Raw genomic sequence first — 18,582 nt, 5'->3', positions numbered from 1 at the left:
ACACACCTTAGGTCGACATGGAAAAAGGTCGACGTGAGTTTTTTATGTTTTTTTTTGGTGTCGTTTTCTTCATAGAGTGACCCAATTAGTGCACCGCGTCCCCTCGCATGGCTCGCTTCGCTCGCCATGCTTCGGGCAGATTACCGTTCCAATCGTAGTCCATGTGGATCGTTAAATATGAAAAGGTTCCAAAAAAGAAAAAAATTGTGAAAAACTCATGTCGACCAATTGACGTCGACGTAAAGTGTGTCGACCTTTTTGTTGTCGACCTGGAGTCCGGATACCTCACAGTCCTCCACTCCCAATGTCTATCAAGTCTGTCATAGAAAAAAAGCCATCTGCAACATGCATGGTTCCCAAATGTCCCTGAAACAGTTACTTACATTACTTATAATGTCATGCAAGGACACTTTGTTGTTTTGTTAGTTTGTGGGTTTTTTTTTTAATGCCTCAGAAGGGTGGAATTTGTAGAATATTAAAAGAATATTGAAAATGTCTTAAGTTAACAGCAATAATAAACATACAAGTGAAATGCATCAATACTATTATCAGCATTTTTCTTTTTATTACTCAGTGCCATCTTCTTTACAATTTTGTTTTATATAAAAAATTCCAATAAAAACAAAGAGAAAAAAATAGAATTAAGGGTGATTCTGTAGGCTACATAGTGCAGTGGTTTTCAACTCCAGTCCTTAACCGATATTTGCTGTGTGAATAATTATCCCACCTGCTTCCACAGACAGTATTCCTTAAAACGTGACCTGTTGGGAAAACTTGAGGGTTGAAGCTAAGAACCACTAATATAGAGTATTGAAGTGCTAGCTGCAAGTACAGTATAGTGGCACTGGCACAAAGCATTTTAGTCATCACCCCTTGGGCATGTACCTAAGCCATGATTCACCACTATATGCTTACAATATTTTTCAGCTGCTCTACTTACTTTTTCTGCTTCTCAGATATATATAGCCTTGAAAGCTTTTACTCATGGTCAAATTTCTTGTGTACGTCACCCCTCTCATTCACCAATAGTATATAACTTTATCATTATTGATCTCTGTAGCAGGAATAAGTAAGCACGTTTTCATTTTCTGTTGATGGGTGTGTTTAGCATATGCTCTGAGATTCTCTCATAGCATGCTCTTAAAATAGATCAAGGCAGTAGTTGAATTCTTGATTCCTCTGGTGAATGCATAGATACATGTAAACAAAACATTGTTGACCTTTGCACCTTTTTTAGAAACCAGAATTAAAATGTTTTTGTATGTTTATTTGAGATATCATTTAATGGCTACTTCACTGCTGTATTTTGTGTCTCTTTTCATCTAGGTGTTCAACATACAAAACCTCCCCTAAAACCCAAACCAATTGTACCTCCACGTCCCAAGGAAATTTTGTGCTCAAGTCCAAATTCTGAAATAAAAAATGCGTTATTATCCCCAACATGTGGTCCTTGCTCTCCAACATCCGATATCCCTTCTGCACTCAAGATCTCTCAGCTCACAGGGCCTCAACCCTATGGAACCAGACGGACCTCCTTGAAGAGATGGTCATCATCTGTGGGAGAGGATGCGAATCAGGAGAGTAATCTGTTACCCACAGTGGAAAGTACAGCTTCAGATTTACCAACCAAAGTTGTAAACCAACCATTATCTTCTTCTTTGAAGCCATTGCCAACTGGGTCAGCTTGGAAAGGCAAAAGTCCTTTTATGCTGACAACTCGAGGGTGGGGGGAACAGAGATGGAATCAAGGAAAAGATCCCCATGTGAGGTGAGATAACTTTATTCTTTTCTTTCTTTGAACACTTTAATAGCATTTTCCTGATTTTAAAACTTGGCACTTTGGCTACTGGGTTTTGTGTTGTATCTGCATTCACAACTTTAATTAAAAAAAATAACATAAAGGCCCAATATAATAAATCCTTTTGACTAGCAGGGTGACAGGATTTATATGGGTTCAGGTAAGCTTTCACTCTCCATTTGGAACTCAGCAGTGAAGGGAATCCATCTATGTAGTGATGTAACATGTCCACCCGTTATTGACTTATATTTACTGACTGAACATCATGTGAGCTGTAGGTAGTCACGAGCTGGAATAGCAAGGTTTCCCATCTCTATTCTAGACTACAGCGATTGCCAACGTCTCAGTATTCCCCTCTTGTCTTCTCTCCCTCTAGTTTTCTTTCTGTGCCTCTCTTTATTTAATACCTCTGTTTATTTTGGCTTTTGTCAGTGAGTCAGCATCCCAGAAACACAGCTCCAGTTTAACAAGCAAACAGAGAGATTTGAAAACAAGAGAATCAACTTCTTTGGAAGAAACCCCGGAGTTAGAGTCAACTAGCAATGGCAAGTTTATCTCAGACTTAGGACACAGAAGCGTTGCAGTAGAGGCACAGGACCTAAAATCAAGTCCTACAGAAAACACAAGTCACTCTAAAGATGTGATTTCTCCAGGATTAGGCTCTTCTGGGATACATAAAAGTTTGGAGAAACCAGCACAATATAATGAAATTAAAAAATCCCATGAAAGTTCCTCCGTGAAAGTAGATTCACCACAATCTGACCTTAATATTGGAATTTGTAAACCGCTCTCCCACTTTGATCAAGACATCAGCGGGCAATCCTTTGGGAGTAAAAATGTTGAAGATGTTACTCAGATCACCAAACCAAATGTTCTTATTGAACCTAAGGAATTTAAAAATGAACAGATTCCTAATTCCAGCCAAACTGAAGTGGGTCCAACATCAGATAGAGAACGAACACTAGGACAAAAAACATTTCCTAGTGAAACCATTCCAAATGAGGTGGAGTACAAGAATACTGGCCATCATCAAGTGGCAAATATTGCTCCTGACCGTCCCCCACGAATGAAAGAAAAGACTGGCCAACTACACCCACAACACATTAATACAAATTATAAACAACACTCACAAAATTATGTTACTGACAGTGTGCAACAGTCAGAGATCAAATATGTGGAGCCCACTACACAACAGGAAGAATATTTATCCACCAAGACCAAAGACCTCCCGAAACCATCTGTGCGGTCTGCAGTGCTGAAGGCAAATGAACTGGCTAGTGAAAACTTAAGAGAAACACAACAAACATTGGATTCGTCACTGTCTGATTCAGTGCAACCAGCAACCCAAGAAACATATAGACACCATGAGCATGGAAAAATAGAAATAAGAACATCGACTAAGGAGGAGCATGATGATTTGTCAGCTCATCTGCAGGTAAGAGTCATGAAAGCAGCAACTTATTGATCAGCTTAGTACAATAGGAGGCATGTTGCTGGCTGGATACACAGAAACAGACTCTAGTGGTGGTCCTACACCAATTACTTTCAGAGGTAATGGTTCTGATGAAGCAGGATATACTGCACAAGTTTCATTGGTCCAGTCTTTGCAGTATGTGCTATGTTGATGGTGACAGAGCAGGTATTGTAGTGTACTCTTAGTTACATATTATTTCCCATGCAAATACCTACTGCGTATATGAAAAAGTACAATAGTAGATAAACTCATAGCAATGCTGATGTAAGTGATACAGAAAGTCAGTATTAAGGGCGCCATACACTTATGCGACCACAATCGCAGGCGAACGCAGGTGACCACCCCGGCAGCCTTCCAGAGGACAGGATCGCCCAAGATACATCGTTTGCTGTCCTTTTGCATACGATGTATCTTGGGCGATCCCAGCCATGCCCACAGGTCGGACATGATTGAATGTGCAGCACATTCAATCTGTCGGATCAGAACCGATGCTCACAGGAACGCGTATCGGATCGGAAACACCTCCAAAATGCCCGATTTCATCCGATATATCGGGCTAAATGCCCGAAATCGGATGAAATCAGGCATTATCGCTCTAGTGTATGGGGCCCTTTAGAAGTAATGGTGACCGGGCAGAATGGAAAACATAAAGTCTGTGCGAAGGATCACAGCATTAGTCAGAGTGGACAAAGGGTTGGGGGTTACTGGTAGTATTATTTATTTACAGTTTCTTATATAGCGCAGCATTTTCCATTGTGCTTTACAATTGGAGACAACAGTGATAAGACAAACTGGGTAAAAACAGGCAGACTTAGAGGTAGGAAGGCCCTGCTCGGAATCTTACAATCTATAGGGAAATAGGAAGGATATGCAAGGATTGGCACTATCTATAGCATAGCAGTCCCAATCCCTTCAGATTGCAAAAACAGTCCTGATTGGATATAATTAGATATGAATGCTTATTGTAGTTTAGTAAGAAATGAGTTTTACTGGGACCAACAAGTTCTTGCTGTCTATTCTGCTCATCACTGAATTTATTCATTCATTAACTTTGTGCAGAGTCTTCAAACCTATTAAGCAGTGCTTTACAGAGAACCATTCATATCTATGTAACTTCAAAACTGGACGCATCTTGTGAATTTCCAAAGACTGCGCATGCGTTAAAAACAGCAACTGGCAAGCAGCTCAGTACAAGTTGGATGTTGAGTGGACTTAGTGCTTGCTGCAGAGATGTACACAAATGTCGCTGCAGCTGAGAATGTTTTCACAGCGACTGTGTAAAATTCTGCAAATGCCTGGATTTGTATCGAGATTCCCCCCAGAGGCTTTGCAAGTCCCAGTGGCTGTATCCAAAGACGCAGGGCGGGATGTAATGGAGTCCAGTGTATCCAGTGTTGTAACAGAACTCTACTGCACTTGTGCAGGCCATGCCCATTGAGCACATTATCTCATGCAAATGACAGCACTGCCCGGAGCATCCTCAGGATGATCCAGGGTGCTGTAAGAGCTGTAGTGTACTTGTCTGGTGCGTCCAAATGATGCTCCGGGTTCCCTGCAATAGGCATTCTGCCGATCCAGAACCCCTGCTAGCCATATGCAGCATGTTGATACTGCCCAAGGGCTGCGAGTTATGTGCAGCAGCATCGCTTGCATACTCCTAATTGGGTGTAGCAGGGTATGCCGATGGCCGGGCGGTCGGCATTCCAGCTTCGGAATCCCGACCACCGGCATACTGACAGCTGGGCGAGTGCAAATGAGACCCGTGCGGGCACAGTGTCCGCTATGCGCGCCGTGCTATCTATTCTCCCTCCACGTTATCTATTCACCCTCCCTCCAAGACGGATAAAAGCTGTCGGTATGCCGGCTGTCGGGATTCCAGCGCCGGTATACTGTGCGCCGGGATCCCGACGGCCGGCAAACTGAAGACCACCCCTCCTAATTACGGCCCTGAATTATATTTAATTATTTGAGTGCATTAATTATTTGTGTTTTCTAACAAATTGCACAAGGGGGTAATTCCAAGTTGATCGCAGCAGGAATTTTGTTAGCAGTTGGGCAAAACCATGTGCACTGCAGGGGAGGCAGATATAACATGTGCAGAGAGAGTTAGATTTGGGTGGGGTGTGTTCAATCTGCAATCTAAATTGCAGTGTAAAAATAAAGCAGCCAGTACTTACCCTGCACAGAAACAAAATAACCCACCCAAATCTAACTCTCTCTGCACATGTTATATCTTCCTCCCCTGCAGTGCACATGGTTTTGCCCAACTGGTAACAAAATTCCTGCTGCGATCAACTTGGAATTACCCCCTAGATACACATGATGTCTATGGCTGTATGAAGATTTATGTAAACTAACCTGACCAGTGTCAATTTAAATCCCTCTGAACCTTGACTTCAGTTGCAACATTTGTTTGAATGAATTATTTAGTAAATATACATAAATATAAAATCTTAGCAGGAAATATTCCAGCACAAATTATGTTGTGGGAAGAAATCGACTGAAATAATGGCAAACATATTAAAGCGGGTGTATTATACAGTATAAGCCAACATGAAGTGTACGGCTAAAATACAATATGAATTATCTTAATTCGCCCATGCACCCTCTTGTGGTTGACAGAGAAACTAGTCACATTGTACCACTGCGGGCCTTGCCTGCAGAGAGAATTAGCATAGGAGATTACCATACAATCCGATCTAAAGCTGGTGGGTGTGACAAGCCACAGCCCAGCTCACCTTTCTGGCATGTGTATACTCAGGTGGCCTGTGTCTAAAAGCTTTATACACTGTATATGTACTGCACTGTTCTAGGATTTCACCCAATCCTCCCACATGCATATGGCTGAATTGCAACCTCAGTCAAAATCCTACTGAAAACTTTCTAGCTTGTTTGCACACGTACATGTATGAGTCAGCATAGTACATACCTCCCAGCTGACCCGATTTCAGCAGGACAGTCACATTGTCAGAGGTCTGTGTTCAAGTGCCATAGCAGGTCTACTGTGCTCCCTGGTCCTGCACCTGGCACGCCTGCTGTCATTATGTCACAGAGCAAGCACTGGTGGGGTTGGTGGGTGCAGGACAGTGACATGTGGTGAGGTAAATGGCTGGGGAGGCACTGGCTAGTATCAGAGCCAGATTTACATATAGATGAACCCGATAGCGGAGCATGTCGGGGACGGCTGCACTGTGTTGTAAACTGTGCAGATTACTGGCATATGCCACATCCCTTGACACTGCTATTGCTAGGCACAGTACACACTGGTCAGAGTTATGCTGGGTACACACTTGTCTGCAGACAGTGTCGGACTGGGGCATGAAGGGCCCACCAGGGAAATGTAGTGGTAGGGGCCCATGCTTAGAGGCTCCTTGATAAATATAGATAGTAAATACTGCTAGTGCATGTATAATAATGTACCCGACTAATAACAGCAATGCACTGTTAAAAATACACCATAGTCCTGTGCAGTATAATGTAACAATGTGTAATTTAAGTGCACAATCTGGAACCTGATCCCCAGAAGAACGGGTGGGGCCCACTGGGGGTTTCCCCTGTACCCCTATGGCCCTGTCTGCAGATATATCTATAGGTGGACCGGGCAGTGTTTTGTGCATACACACTGCCCGATCTGTCGTGACCGACATCACAAACTGGGTGGGCATTTACATGAGACTGCCCAGTTCAGCCGTCAATCACCGATGGCTGCCGCAGCTTGTGTGCGGGTGGTTGGATGACTGCCCGTACAAACACAATGATGCACCAATATACTGTATCTGTAGATATATTGGTCATCGTGTGTGCAGCAGGGCCGATGCGATATTTCTGTGATCGACGGCGTTCACAGACATATCGTTGGTATGCACTGGCCGACGGGCCAGTGATATATAGGTCGTTCAGTAGAATGGGGGTCATTCCGAGTTGTTCGCTCGCAAGCTGCTTTTAGCAGCTTTGCACACGCTAAGCCGCCGCCTACTGGGAGTGAATCTTAGCATAGTAAAATTGCGAACGAAAGATTAGCAGAATTGCGAATAGACACTTCTTAGCAGTTTCTGAGTAGCTCCAAACTTACTCGGCACCTGCGATCAGTTCAGTGCTTGTCGTTCCTGGTTTGACGTCACAAACACACCCAGCGTTCGCCCAGACACTCCTCCGTTTCTCCAGCCACTCCCGCGTTTTTCCCAGAAACTGTAGCGTTTTTTCACACACACCCATAAAACGGCCAGTTTCCGCCCAGAAACACCCACTTCCTGTCAATCACATTACGATCACCAGAACGAAGAAAAAAACGTTGTAATGCCGTGAGTAAAATTCCTAATTGCATAGCAAATTTACTTGGCGCAGTCGCACTGCGGACATTCCGCATGTGCAGTAGCGACTATTCGCTCCGTTGCGACAAATAAATAACGAGCGAACAACTCGGAATGACCCCCAATGTCCGATATATCTGCCAGTGTGTACCCAGCATTACTTACCGTACAGTACATTATATAGTGGCCAGAAAACCTGGCACATAGCCAGGCAGCCAGTGACATTGTCATTGTACCAGACACTATAAGTAGGCTTTGTGTCCAGTCTTTTATGGAACACATGTATTTTCTCTTACGTCCTAGAGGATACTGGCGTCCACATTAGTACTATGGGTATAGACGGGTCTACCAGGAGCCATTGGCACTTTAAGAGTTTAATAGTGTGGGCTGGCTCCTCCCTCTATGCCCCTCCTACCAGACTCAGTTTAGAAAATGTGCCCGGAGGAGCCGGTCACGCTCGGGGAAGCTCCTGAAGAGTTTTCTACATTTATTTTCTAGTTTGTTATTTTCAGGCAGCTCAGGCTGGCACCAGGCTGCCTGCTTCGTGGGACTTAGGGGGGAGAACGGCCCAACTTCCTTTAAGAGTTAATGGTCCGTTTCTCTGCTGACAGTACACTGAGCTCCTGAGGGAGTCATTCGCAAGCCCCACCACAGCGCAGCGTACCCTCCCGCAGCACGCCGCCACCCCTAACAGAGCCAGAAGAAAGAAGATGTGGTGAGTACAACGCCAGTGTCTCGGTTAGCGGATCACCGGCGAGAATGGTGGCATCAGGGTAGGAGCTCAGCGCTGACATGCAGGCTGTGCTCCGGGAGCTGGTGGAGGACATGCGACTGGTGTGTCCCGCCATGAGGCAGGCGCTGAACCTCCCATCATGCTTACCCACGCTGGCTACTGCCTTAACTCAGGTTCTAACCCTACATTAAGCACATTTAAGACCTCAGGTCAGGATAAAAACCGGGAAGCTGTGCGCCATTACAGGGGCGGGGCTTCACTATGAGTGGATCCAGCAGCTCTCCAGCGCCATTTTCCCTCTGCAGCTTACACTGGCAGCGTTGCAGGGAAGCACAGCTCCTCTCCACGTATTCCTCAACGGTACCAGGGGGTCTTAGATAGGAAGGAGGGGGGGGGGGGGGGGTGTAGTAGTATACTAAGCCCTATTAAGGGACTAAGGTATCTGTTTACTAAGCCTTGGATGGAGATAAAGTACCAGCCAATCGGCTCCTAACTGCCATGTCAACGGCTGGGTTTGAAAAATGACAGTTAGGAGCCGATTGACTGGTACTTTATCTCCAGCTACTTTATCTCCATCCAAGGCTTAGTAAATAGACCCCTTAGTGTGGCGACCCAGCTGAGTTTTACTTGGCTATAAGGACGCAGTGTGGCTGGCTCCTTTTTCTCTGTGTCTCCCTGGGGGCTCTGTTTGGGTTAAAACTGTGTTTTCACCATGTGTCCAGGGACTGTGTTTCATGCACAGCAGAGTGTCTGTCCATTCCAGGTGATTCGCTACCATGTACACAAGATAGTTCCCATTCTCAGGCTAGTGGGTCAGAATCCCCATGGTTAGATTCCATCAAGGGAATGATATCAAATATTTCTACAAAATTAGCCCAGAATGAAAAAGAGACGCGGACAGTCTATGGATGACCTAATAAATAGAGATCCAGTCCCCATAGCGGAGTCTCAGACCCTTACGCTTATGCCCGCAGAAGCGTACTCTGGCCCAAATCATGCAGGCTGATACTGATGACGATACATAAGACCAGGGGCGTCGGAACTGGGGGGGCAAGGGGGCAGCTCGCCCCCCCCCAAATATAGAGAGGCGCCGACAATGCTCCTGCAGGCGCCTACATTCACTGCACGGAGCGGAGGTGCGGTCTTTCTCCTGACCGCACATTGCTCCTCCGCTCCTCCTGTACATTCACTGCACGGAGCGGAGGTGCTGGTGCGGTCTTTCTCCTGACTGCACACTGCTCACCCGTGCCTCCTCCTGTACATTAGCGCTCGGTGAGAACTTCTGCGCATGCGCAGAAACACCGTAAAGACCAGCAAGACATGGCCGCCGGGGGGAGCTGCTGCGCATGCTAGTCACTGCTTGCAGAGCCCGGCCCGCGGTTTCTACCGGCGCGTATTTGATTGCCGCTGGCCAGCCTGTCACTCAATACATCATAGCACAGTAGGAGGGAGAAGGGAGGCTGCTGAGAGACACAGAATGAGGGGCACAGAGTGAGGGGGTAACAGAGTGAAGGAGTGGCCACACACACATATTATATATATATATATATATATATATAATATGTGTGTGTGACCACTCCTTCACTCTGTTACCCCCTCACTCTGTGCCCCTCATTCTGTGTAACACACACACACACACACACAGCCTTCGCCGACCACAGCTTCCTCTGCACCGCTGCTGCTGATCACAGCCTCCTCCGCCGACCTCAGTCTCCTCTGCACTGCCGCTGCCGACCACAACCTCCTCTGCACCACTGCTGCTGATCACAGCCTCCTCCGCCGACCACAGCCTTCTCTGCGCCGCTGGAGCCGATCACAGCCTCCTCCGCCAACCACAGTCTTCTCTGCACTGCCGCTGCCGACCACTGCCTTCTCTGCACCGCTGAAGCCGATCACAGCCTCCTCCGCCGACCACAGTCTTCTCTGCACTGCCGCTGCCGACCACTGCCTTCTCTGCACCGCTGAAGCAGATCACAGCCTCCTCCGCCGACCACAGTCTTTTCTGCACTGCCGCTGCCGACCACAGCCTCCTCCGCACCGCTGCCGCCGACCACAGCCCCCTCCTCCTCACCGCTGCTCATTAGGTAATCTAACCCTGCTGCCTTTCTCTTTCTCTACTGTATGTCCTTGCTGTCTCTCTGTCACTCTCCCTGTCCCTATGTCCCAGCTGTCACTGTACCTGAATTTTGGATCATACTGTGTGGCATAATGTAAATTTCGGCTCATACTGTGTGGTGTAATATGAATTTCGGCTCATACTGTGTGGTGTAATGTGAATTTCGGCTCATACTGTGTGGTGTAATGTGAATTTCGGCTCATACTGTGTGGGGTAATGTGAATATCGGCTCATACTGTGTGGTGTAATGTGAATTTTGGCTCATACTGTGTGGGGTAATGTGAATTTCGGCTCATACTGTGTGGTGTAATGTGAATTTTGGCTCATACTGTGTGGTGTAATGTGAATTTCGGCTCATACTGTGTGGTGTAATGTGAATTTCAGCTCATACTGTGGTGTAATGTGAATTTTGGCTCATACTGTGTGGCGTAATGTGAATTTCAGCTCATACTGTGTGGCGTAATGTGAATTTCGGCTCATACCGTATGGTGTAATATGAATTTCGGCTCATACTGTGTGGTGTAATGTGATTTTTCACTTTGATCTACAGTATGGTGTCCAATCATGTTAGTTATTATTATTATTATTATTATCCCTTTTGGCTATTGTGCCTATATATAGGTATATACAGTTAGATATAGTGTTTGTGACATATATTTGGGTTGGGGTCACATTACCGGTGGCCGGGATCACATAGCTACATTCCATATATTTTCCGTACAGTATGCTGCAGTATGTGTGGTGAGATGGTCACTATAATGTCACGCCAGCTTCTGAGGGGGTTAACCATTAGCCCTCCCTAATCCTTTAATTGAATGAATATATTAACCCCCTCATTACCTCCCTCACTACAATCAAAATAAGTATTTCATCTTCATCTAGTTAATATCCCAGCTATCAGGATCCCAGCGTTCAGGATTTTGACAGCCAGGAATGCCGACAGCACTCGCCAAGGCTATTCCCACTTGTGGGTGTCCTCAACACCCATAGAGTGTGAATAAAACCTGGCGCATGACGAGAACAGCAAGCCCGCAAGGAGACTCTTTTCGTTCACCCCGCTGCCGGTTTCTGGCAGCCGGGATGCCGCTGTCAGTATATTGACAGCCGGCATCCTGTCCGCTGGGAGATCATTACGATCCCATAAGGATATACAGATATAGCCATGCTCATTGTTGCCGCAATGCGTACGCACGGCGTATGCATCGCGGCAGTGCGCATATGCACTGCACTGTGACTAAGTGCAGTCAGCGATGACACCATAGTAGTCAATTGCATGTGCGTGCGTACGCTACATGCGCCATAGACGTGGGCACACTAGTCGCACCACGCATCATGGCAACAATGAGCTTGGCTACATGTGTAGGGTAATGAGTGCCAAGGTTCTGTAAAAAAAATGTAGTGTCAAATATATGTTTATGTAAATGCTGTGATGGCACCTGCAGGAAAGGAAAAAAGTGCAGCAACTAATACCACTTTTACACTCGCACTCCCGGGTCACTCCCGGGATGCTTCCCGGGATGCATTCCCGGGACTGACCCCTTTCACACTGCATTAAGACCTGGGATCGACCCGGGACAGCCCCATTTACACTGATCCCGGGATATCCCTGCAAATGCATTAGTATGTCATTAGAAATGGCCTTGGGCTCAGAAAAGATGACATCAGCTTTTCTGAGCCCAAGAAAGCTCCAATCCAAGTCCTTTTAACAGTCCCGGGATAGTGAATCCCGGGACGGACCCTTTTACACTACACAGCTTCCCGGGACGGTCCCGGGTTCAACCCTGCTTTTGACCTGGGATGAAATCCCGGGATGCTCGTCCCGGGAAATTGTCCATGTACCCATTTACACTGAGAAGAATCCCGGGATGATGCGCGTTCACGTGCAATATCCCGGGATTTTCCTGCGAGTGTAAAAGGGGTATTAGTTGTTCAGTGCCACTCGTTTTCCCCACCAGTCATACCAGCAGAAGCAGGTGGTGACACTAGCTCTAGCTGACCCTACCTCATGTGGCAGTTTGAGATCATTAAGGGGGGTACTCACGGAGCGATATTCTAAGCAATCTGACTAGATTGCTTCGAATATCAGCCTGATCGCTCCGTGAGTACCCCTTACAGCGATAGCGATGCGCAGCTCCACGCATCGCTATCGCTGCTGCTAGATTGGCCTGCATGCAGGCCAATCTAGCGGGTCGCTCACTTCACCCTCTGGGTGAAGTGAGCGGCCCCCCGTCTCCCCCCGCACGCTCAGCACAGATCGCACTGTGCTGAGCGGCGGGAGAGATGTGTGCTGAGCGGTTCGCTCAGCACACATCTCTCATGCATCGGCCCGTGGGTACTGGGCTTTAGCCCCATCTAAGGTGACCGGTAGCCAATTCAAGTGTTTCCCTTCTACGTGGGGCACATGGTGGGAAAATTTAAATTGCACGAGCGTTCGCAAGCTGATTGACAGGAAGAGGGCATTTGTGGGTGGTAACTGACCGTTTTCTGGGAATGTCAGGGAAAACGCTCCAGACCCGATCGCCCTGATTCCTTCGCACTTGAGAAGTAAGTATTGAGCTACGCACAGACTGCACACACTGCACAGAATGGGAAAAACATTCGATGGTGAGTGTGATGTGAACGGATTTGCAGCTGTCCACTGCCTGAGGGGAATTTTCGCACAGCGTACACATGGAATCGCACACTTGCACGTGATGAATTTTCACTCCCCTTGGGCGGAGACAATCTGATCGCAGGACAGTGTAATTTGCAGCACAGCAATCAGGCCCTGTATTCGGCTTTTCTGGGTGTGGTAATTCAGTGTGGATTCAGCCTTTTCAATGCATTTCATAAGCGATTCAGCAATTTAGGGGCGCCAAAATGAGATTATATCTTGCCCCCCCCAACCTAAAAACGTTCTGACGCCCCTGCATAAGACGCAGAGGAGGGTGAGGTTGGACGCTAGTGGGGGGGGATGCAGCCCTGTCACAAGGAATACAAGCCCTGATAGAAGCTATTAGGGATGTCCTGCACATTCCTGACAAAGTGGTGGAGGTAGAAGAGGAGTCTTATTTTAATGAAAAAAGGAAATCCTCTGCTACATTCCCAGCATCAAAGGAATTGAATGCTTTATTTGAGGAAACTTGGGCAACTCCTGACAAAAAGTTTCAGATCCCTAAAAGATTAATTGCTTCCTTCCCTTTCCTCTGGAAGATAGGAAGAAATGGGAAAAACCACCGGTTGTGGATGCATCGGTCTCTAGGTTCTCACTAAAGATTGTCTTACCCGTTCCTGGGGCAGCATCCTTTAAGGACACGGCTGACTGCAAGATTTAGACCATTCTCAAATCCTTATACACAGCTGCGGGGGTGGCCCAGTGACCTACTTTTGCTTGTGCATGGATCACTAGGGCCATTGCAAAATGGTCTGGTAATCTAATAGATGGGTTAGATTCTTTACCCCGGGGGGAGATAATTTTGCTTCTACAGCATATTCAGGGCTCTGCAAACTTTATGGTGGAGGCCATAAAGGAAATTGTTTTGCTTAACGCACGCACAACTGCTATGGCAGTCTCAGCACGCAGGGGCTTGTGGCTGCGCCAATGGACTGCGGATGCGGATTCCAGGAAAGGCGTGGAAGGCCTACCGTTCAAAGGTGAGGCCCTTTTTGGAGATAAATTGGATGCGTGGATATCCAAGGCTACGGCAGGTAAGTCTACATACCTTCCTTCCACAGCACCCCCAGCTAGGAAAACCTACTCTGCTCCAACTCAGCAGTCCTTTCGGACAGAGAAGTTCAAAGGCAGACCCAAAGGTTCTTCTACAGCCTTCAAAAGCAATAAAGGTAAATCCAGAAAATCAGCAGCTGCAGGTTCTCAGGAACAGACCTCTGGTCTGCTTCCTCAGAGTCTTCAGCATGACGGTGGACCGCACTGCCTGGAAGACAGGCAGGTTGGAGCTCGGTTACATTATTTCAGTCTCGTGTGGGCAACATCTTGCCAGGATCCCTAGGTCAATGACCTTATCGCCCAGGGATACAGACTGGAGTTTCAGGAACTCCCACCTCACAGATTCTTCAATCAGGCTTACCAGCTTCTCCAGAAGCAGGTATGACTTTGCAGGCAGCAATTCAGAAACTGGTACAATCTCAGGTCATTGTCCCAGTTCCACTTCACCTACAAAACAAGGGTTATTACTCCAACCTGTTTGTGGTACCTAAACCGGACGGTTCTGTGAGGCCCATTTTAAAATCGTACCTGGACAACCTGCTGATAAAAGCACCATCCAGGGAGAGGTTGTTGGACAGCATTGCCCTCTCAACCCGACTAGGATCATGGGTGGATTCTGAACCTACAAAATCCCACCTGGAACCAACACGGCGACTTCCGTTCTTGGGGCTGATACTGGATACAGAGGAACAGAAGGTATTCCTTCTTTTGGAAAAGGCATTGGTAATCCAGTCAATGGTGCGGGATGTTCTGAAACCAGCCCGGATCTCTGTACATCTATGCATTCGCCATCTAGGAAAGATGGTAGCCTCTTACGAGGCTCTGCAATACGAAAGGTTTCATGCAAGGCCCTTCCAGCTGGATCTGTTGGACAAATGGTCTGGATCACATCTTCACATGCACCAGAGGATTCGTCTATCGCCAAAAGCCAGGAGTTCTATTCTGTGGTGGCTTCAGCCTTCTCACCTGACCGATGGTCGAAGGTTCGGGATTCAGAATTGGATTCTGCTAATCACAGATGCAAGCCTAAGAGGTTGGGGAGCTGTCACCCAAGGGGAACAGTTCCAAGGAAAATGGTCAAGTTAGGAAACCATCCTTCCGATCGACGTTCTGGAGTTAAGGATCATATACAACGCCCTTCTACAGTTCGAGTCCTTTACATGTCGGGGGAAATTCCACAAATAGACACGATGACCTCTTGTTTCAACAAGAAGCTCACGTGGTATGGTTACAGGTCGAGGGACCCACAAGCAGTGGTGGTGGACTCTCTGGTGGCTCCATGGGTTCACCAGATGGTTTATGTGTTTCCCACTGATTCCAAGAATTCTCAAAAGAATAAAAAGGGAAAAGGTCCAAGCCATTTTCATTGCTCCGGACTGGCCAAGAAGGGCCTGGTATGCGCAAATACTATGTTTGGGCTCCTTAAAAGTCCATATTTCGGCCTTATCCATTTTCTTCCAGAAATAATTGGCTTCCCTCCCTGAGTTCATACGTTCTTGAAAGGTGTTCTGCACATCCAACCGCCCTTTGTGCCTCCCACGGCACCTTGGGATCTCAACGTGGTGTTGCAGTTTCTACAGTCAGAATGGTTTGAACCTTTACAGGAGGTTGACGTTAAGTTTCTTATGTGGAAGACCGTTACACGGTTGGCCTTGGCTTCAGCACGGCGTGTGTCGGAACTGGGGGCGTTGTCTCACAAGAGCCCCTATTTGATTTTTCATGAAGATAGAGCTGAACTCAGAACTCGTCAGCAATTTCTTCCTAAGGTGGTGTCTGCGTGTCATATCAACCAACCTACCATGGTTCCAGTGCTTACTGACACCTCTGCTACCTCAAGGTCCTTGGATGTTGTGAGGGATTTCAAGATCTATGTGAAGCGGACAGCTCATCACAGGAAATCTGACTCGCTGTTTATTCTCTATGATCCCAAGAAAATTGGGTGTCCTGCTTCAAAGCAGTCTATTGCTCGCTGGATCAGGCTTACTATCCAGCAGGCTTATTCTATGGCTGGATTTCCAGTTCCTACGGTACAGGCCCACTCTACTAGGTCGGTGGGTTCTTCCTGGGCGGCTGCCAGGGGTGTCTCGGCTTTACTACTCTGCCGAGCAGCTATTTGGTCAGGTTCGAACACGTTTGCTAAGTTTTACAAGTTCGATACTTTGGCCTCTGAGGCCCTTCAGTTTGGTCAATCAGTTCTGCAGGAACCTCAGCACTCTCCCATCCGGTTTGGGAGCTTTGGTACATCCCCATGATACTAATGTGGACCCCAGTATCCTCTAGGACGTAAGAGAAAATAGGATTTTAATTATCTACCGGTAAATCCTTTTCTCGTAGTCCGTAGAGGATACTGGGTGCCTGCCCAGTGCTTCGTGTTTCCTGCACTGTTACTTCATTAAGTAATGTTGTTAGTTCAGCTGTTGCTGTTCCTGTTCAGTTTTGGTTAGCATGGCTTTCCTCTTGTTTGTGTGTGCTGGTTCGAATCTCACCACTGTTCTGTTACATCCTTCCTCAGGATTGGTCCGTCTCCTCGGGACTAAGTCTAGTAGGAGGGGTATAGAGGGAGGAGCCAGCGCACACTATTGATTTCTTAAAGTGCCCAATGCTCCTAGTGGACCCATCTATACCCCATGGTACTAATACGGACCCCAGTATCCTCTACGGACTACGAGAAAATGATTTACCGGTAGGTAATTAAAATCCAATTTTTTTTTCACTTCGTTGCGCTCGCTACCTGTCGGCCATCTAACAGCCGGAATCCCGCCGGTCACCCGAACCCAGCCCGTTAATAAATACAGTCTTACAAAAGACAGTATAGTGGACAGTACTGTGTTATATGCCACTAGAGAAGTACCTCCATATGTAACATAGGACCAAATTGGAAATGTGTCACATAAAATCTTGCCATGTAAGAGTCTTACAGTCCGTGCATGGACAGTAAAATTATTAAAACACTTGTACCTTAAAAGATTGTTTCTTTAAAGAAACGTATTCGTCCTCAGCAGCAGTGCAGGGACCAGCTATATGTTTGCTGGGGCCTTTCCACATGGTGCCCTCACATAAATAATGCCTGTAAACAGTTAACCTTGTATCTGCTGGATGATATGGTGATAAAAGAGCTGGGAATCAGGCATTTCAGTGTTGTTTACCTGCCTTGTGATCTTTATGAGGAAGCTGTCTCCTTACAGCTGTATCCCACGTTCAGTGCAGTACAGACGGGGGACTCTGTGAGGCAGCTATTGCGTATGCATAACTGAGGGTGCATGCCTTGAGCCTGTGTCAAGGAACGCATATCAGAGCTGCCTCAAGATGGTGCTGTTTTCAATGCAGGATTAATGCCTGTCTTGTGGCTTCACCCCCCAGCTCCGTGCAGCTTTTGATTGCTAGAGGGAGGCAGATCTCTCGGTGCCTCTCTTCTGCTTTCTGCATTTGCAGCGGAGTGCTGCAAATTCATATTCCACTGGTAATAGCATCATTTTATACTGATCGGTGTTAGAACACAGATTAGTGTAATAATCAGCTATATTCAATGGAATATAACAGGTGAGGCTCTGCCTCCCCTGACTGCATGTCCCTGGTGCAGGAAGGTGTCTGGTGGCACCAGCTTTGCACTAGGGTACTACTTCCAGACACTACACAAAGTAGATAGTATACGGAGGTGGAGTGCCATTGGGGTAAAGACTGTAAAGTTCACCCCCCCAGCTTTGAACTTTAAGCCCTATATGGTGGCACTGGACGCACACCCCTTGTTATGGCACTGCTGTTTTCCGGACTTGCTTGTGAAGGTACAGTATCTCACCACAAACAGTGATGTAAGCTCTGGAGGCAAAAGTGTGCAGCAATTCAAAGGTGTTTTCAGGGTGAGTACTAGTGTTGGGTCAGTTTTGTTCCAACACTAGCTCAAATAACGGCTATCATCCTACACAATGGTTATGACATTATCACCAGTCATATATCCCACTGGAATAAAAAAACATTTTGACGGTAATTACCCCCCAGATATGGCAAACCTCATATTACATTAACATACCGCCATCAGTGCCAGATTAAGGTCCAAATGGGCCTGGAGCTGAAATTTCAAAAGGGCCTATTATGCGCTGCTGCTGGGAGTGTGACTAATGATGTGGGGGCATGACCAGTGGTGTGGGGGAGTGGTCTGCGTAAATGGGCGTGATGTGAACAAAATTAAGAAATAGGTGCCTACCTATAAAGGTGAGAAGCCCGCCAGTGAAAAGGCATCCTCCCTGTGGCATCTGCTCCAGGAGAGTTCCGGGACCGCTTCCTGAGTTCCCGGCCGATGACGTCCCTCCCCCCAGTGCGCGTGTTGTCAAGACAACACTCCACGCCGGACTGGAGCATGCGGGGTCCATGCAGGGTGCTTTTTTCAAGGCTCTATGATGTTTGTTCTATAGCATAGAGCCTTGAAAAAGCGCCCTGCGCGGGCGCTG

General features: G+C 47.0%; 1 protein-coding gene across 3 annotated transcripts in view; it reads left to right on the top strand.

Annotated features, from left to right (window-relative positions):
* Nucleotides 1-18,582, top strand: part of LOC135055003 (uncharacterized) — a 122,116-nt gene that overhangs the window by 11,273 nt on the left and 92,261 nt on the right. For all 3 annotated transcript variants that reach the window (XM_063958549.1, XM_063958550.1, XM_063958548.1), the window contains 2 exons: nt 1,327-1,768; nt 2,231-3,233. In XM_063958549.1, coding sequence (XP_063814619.1) covers nt 1,327-1,768; nt 2,231-3,233 — 1,445 coding nt within the window. The remainder of the gene's footprint in view (nt 1-1,326; nt 1,769-2,230; nt 3,234-18,582) is intronic.

This window comes from Pseudophryne corroboree, chromosome 3 (genome assembly GCF_028390025.1).
Source record: "Pseudophryne corroboree isolate aPseCor3 chromosome 3, aPseCor3.hap2, whole genome shotgun sequence".
NCBI classification, from domain to species: domain Eukaryota; kingdom Metazoa; phylum Chordata; class Amphibia; order Anura; family Myobatrachidae; genus Pseudophryne; species Pseudophryne corroboree.
This window is presented reverse-complemented; position numbering and strand designations above follow the sequence as displayed.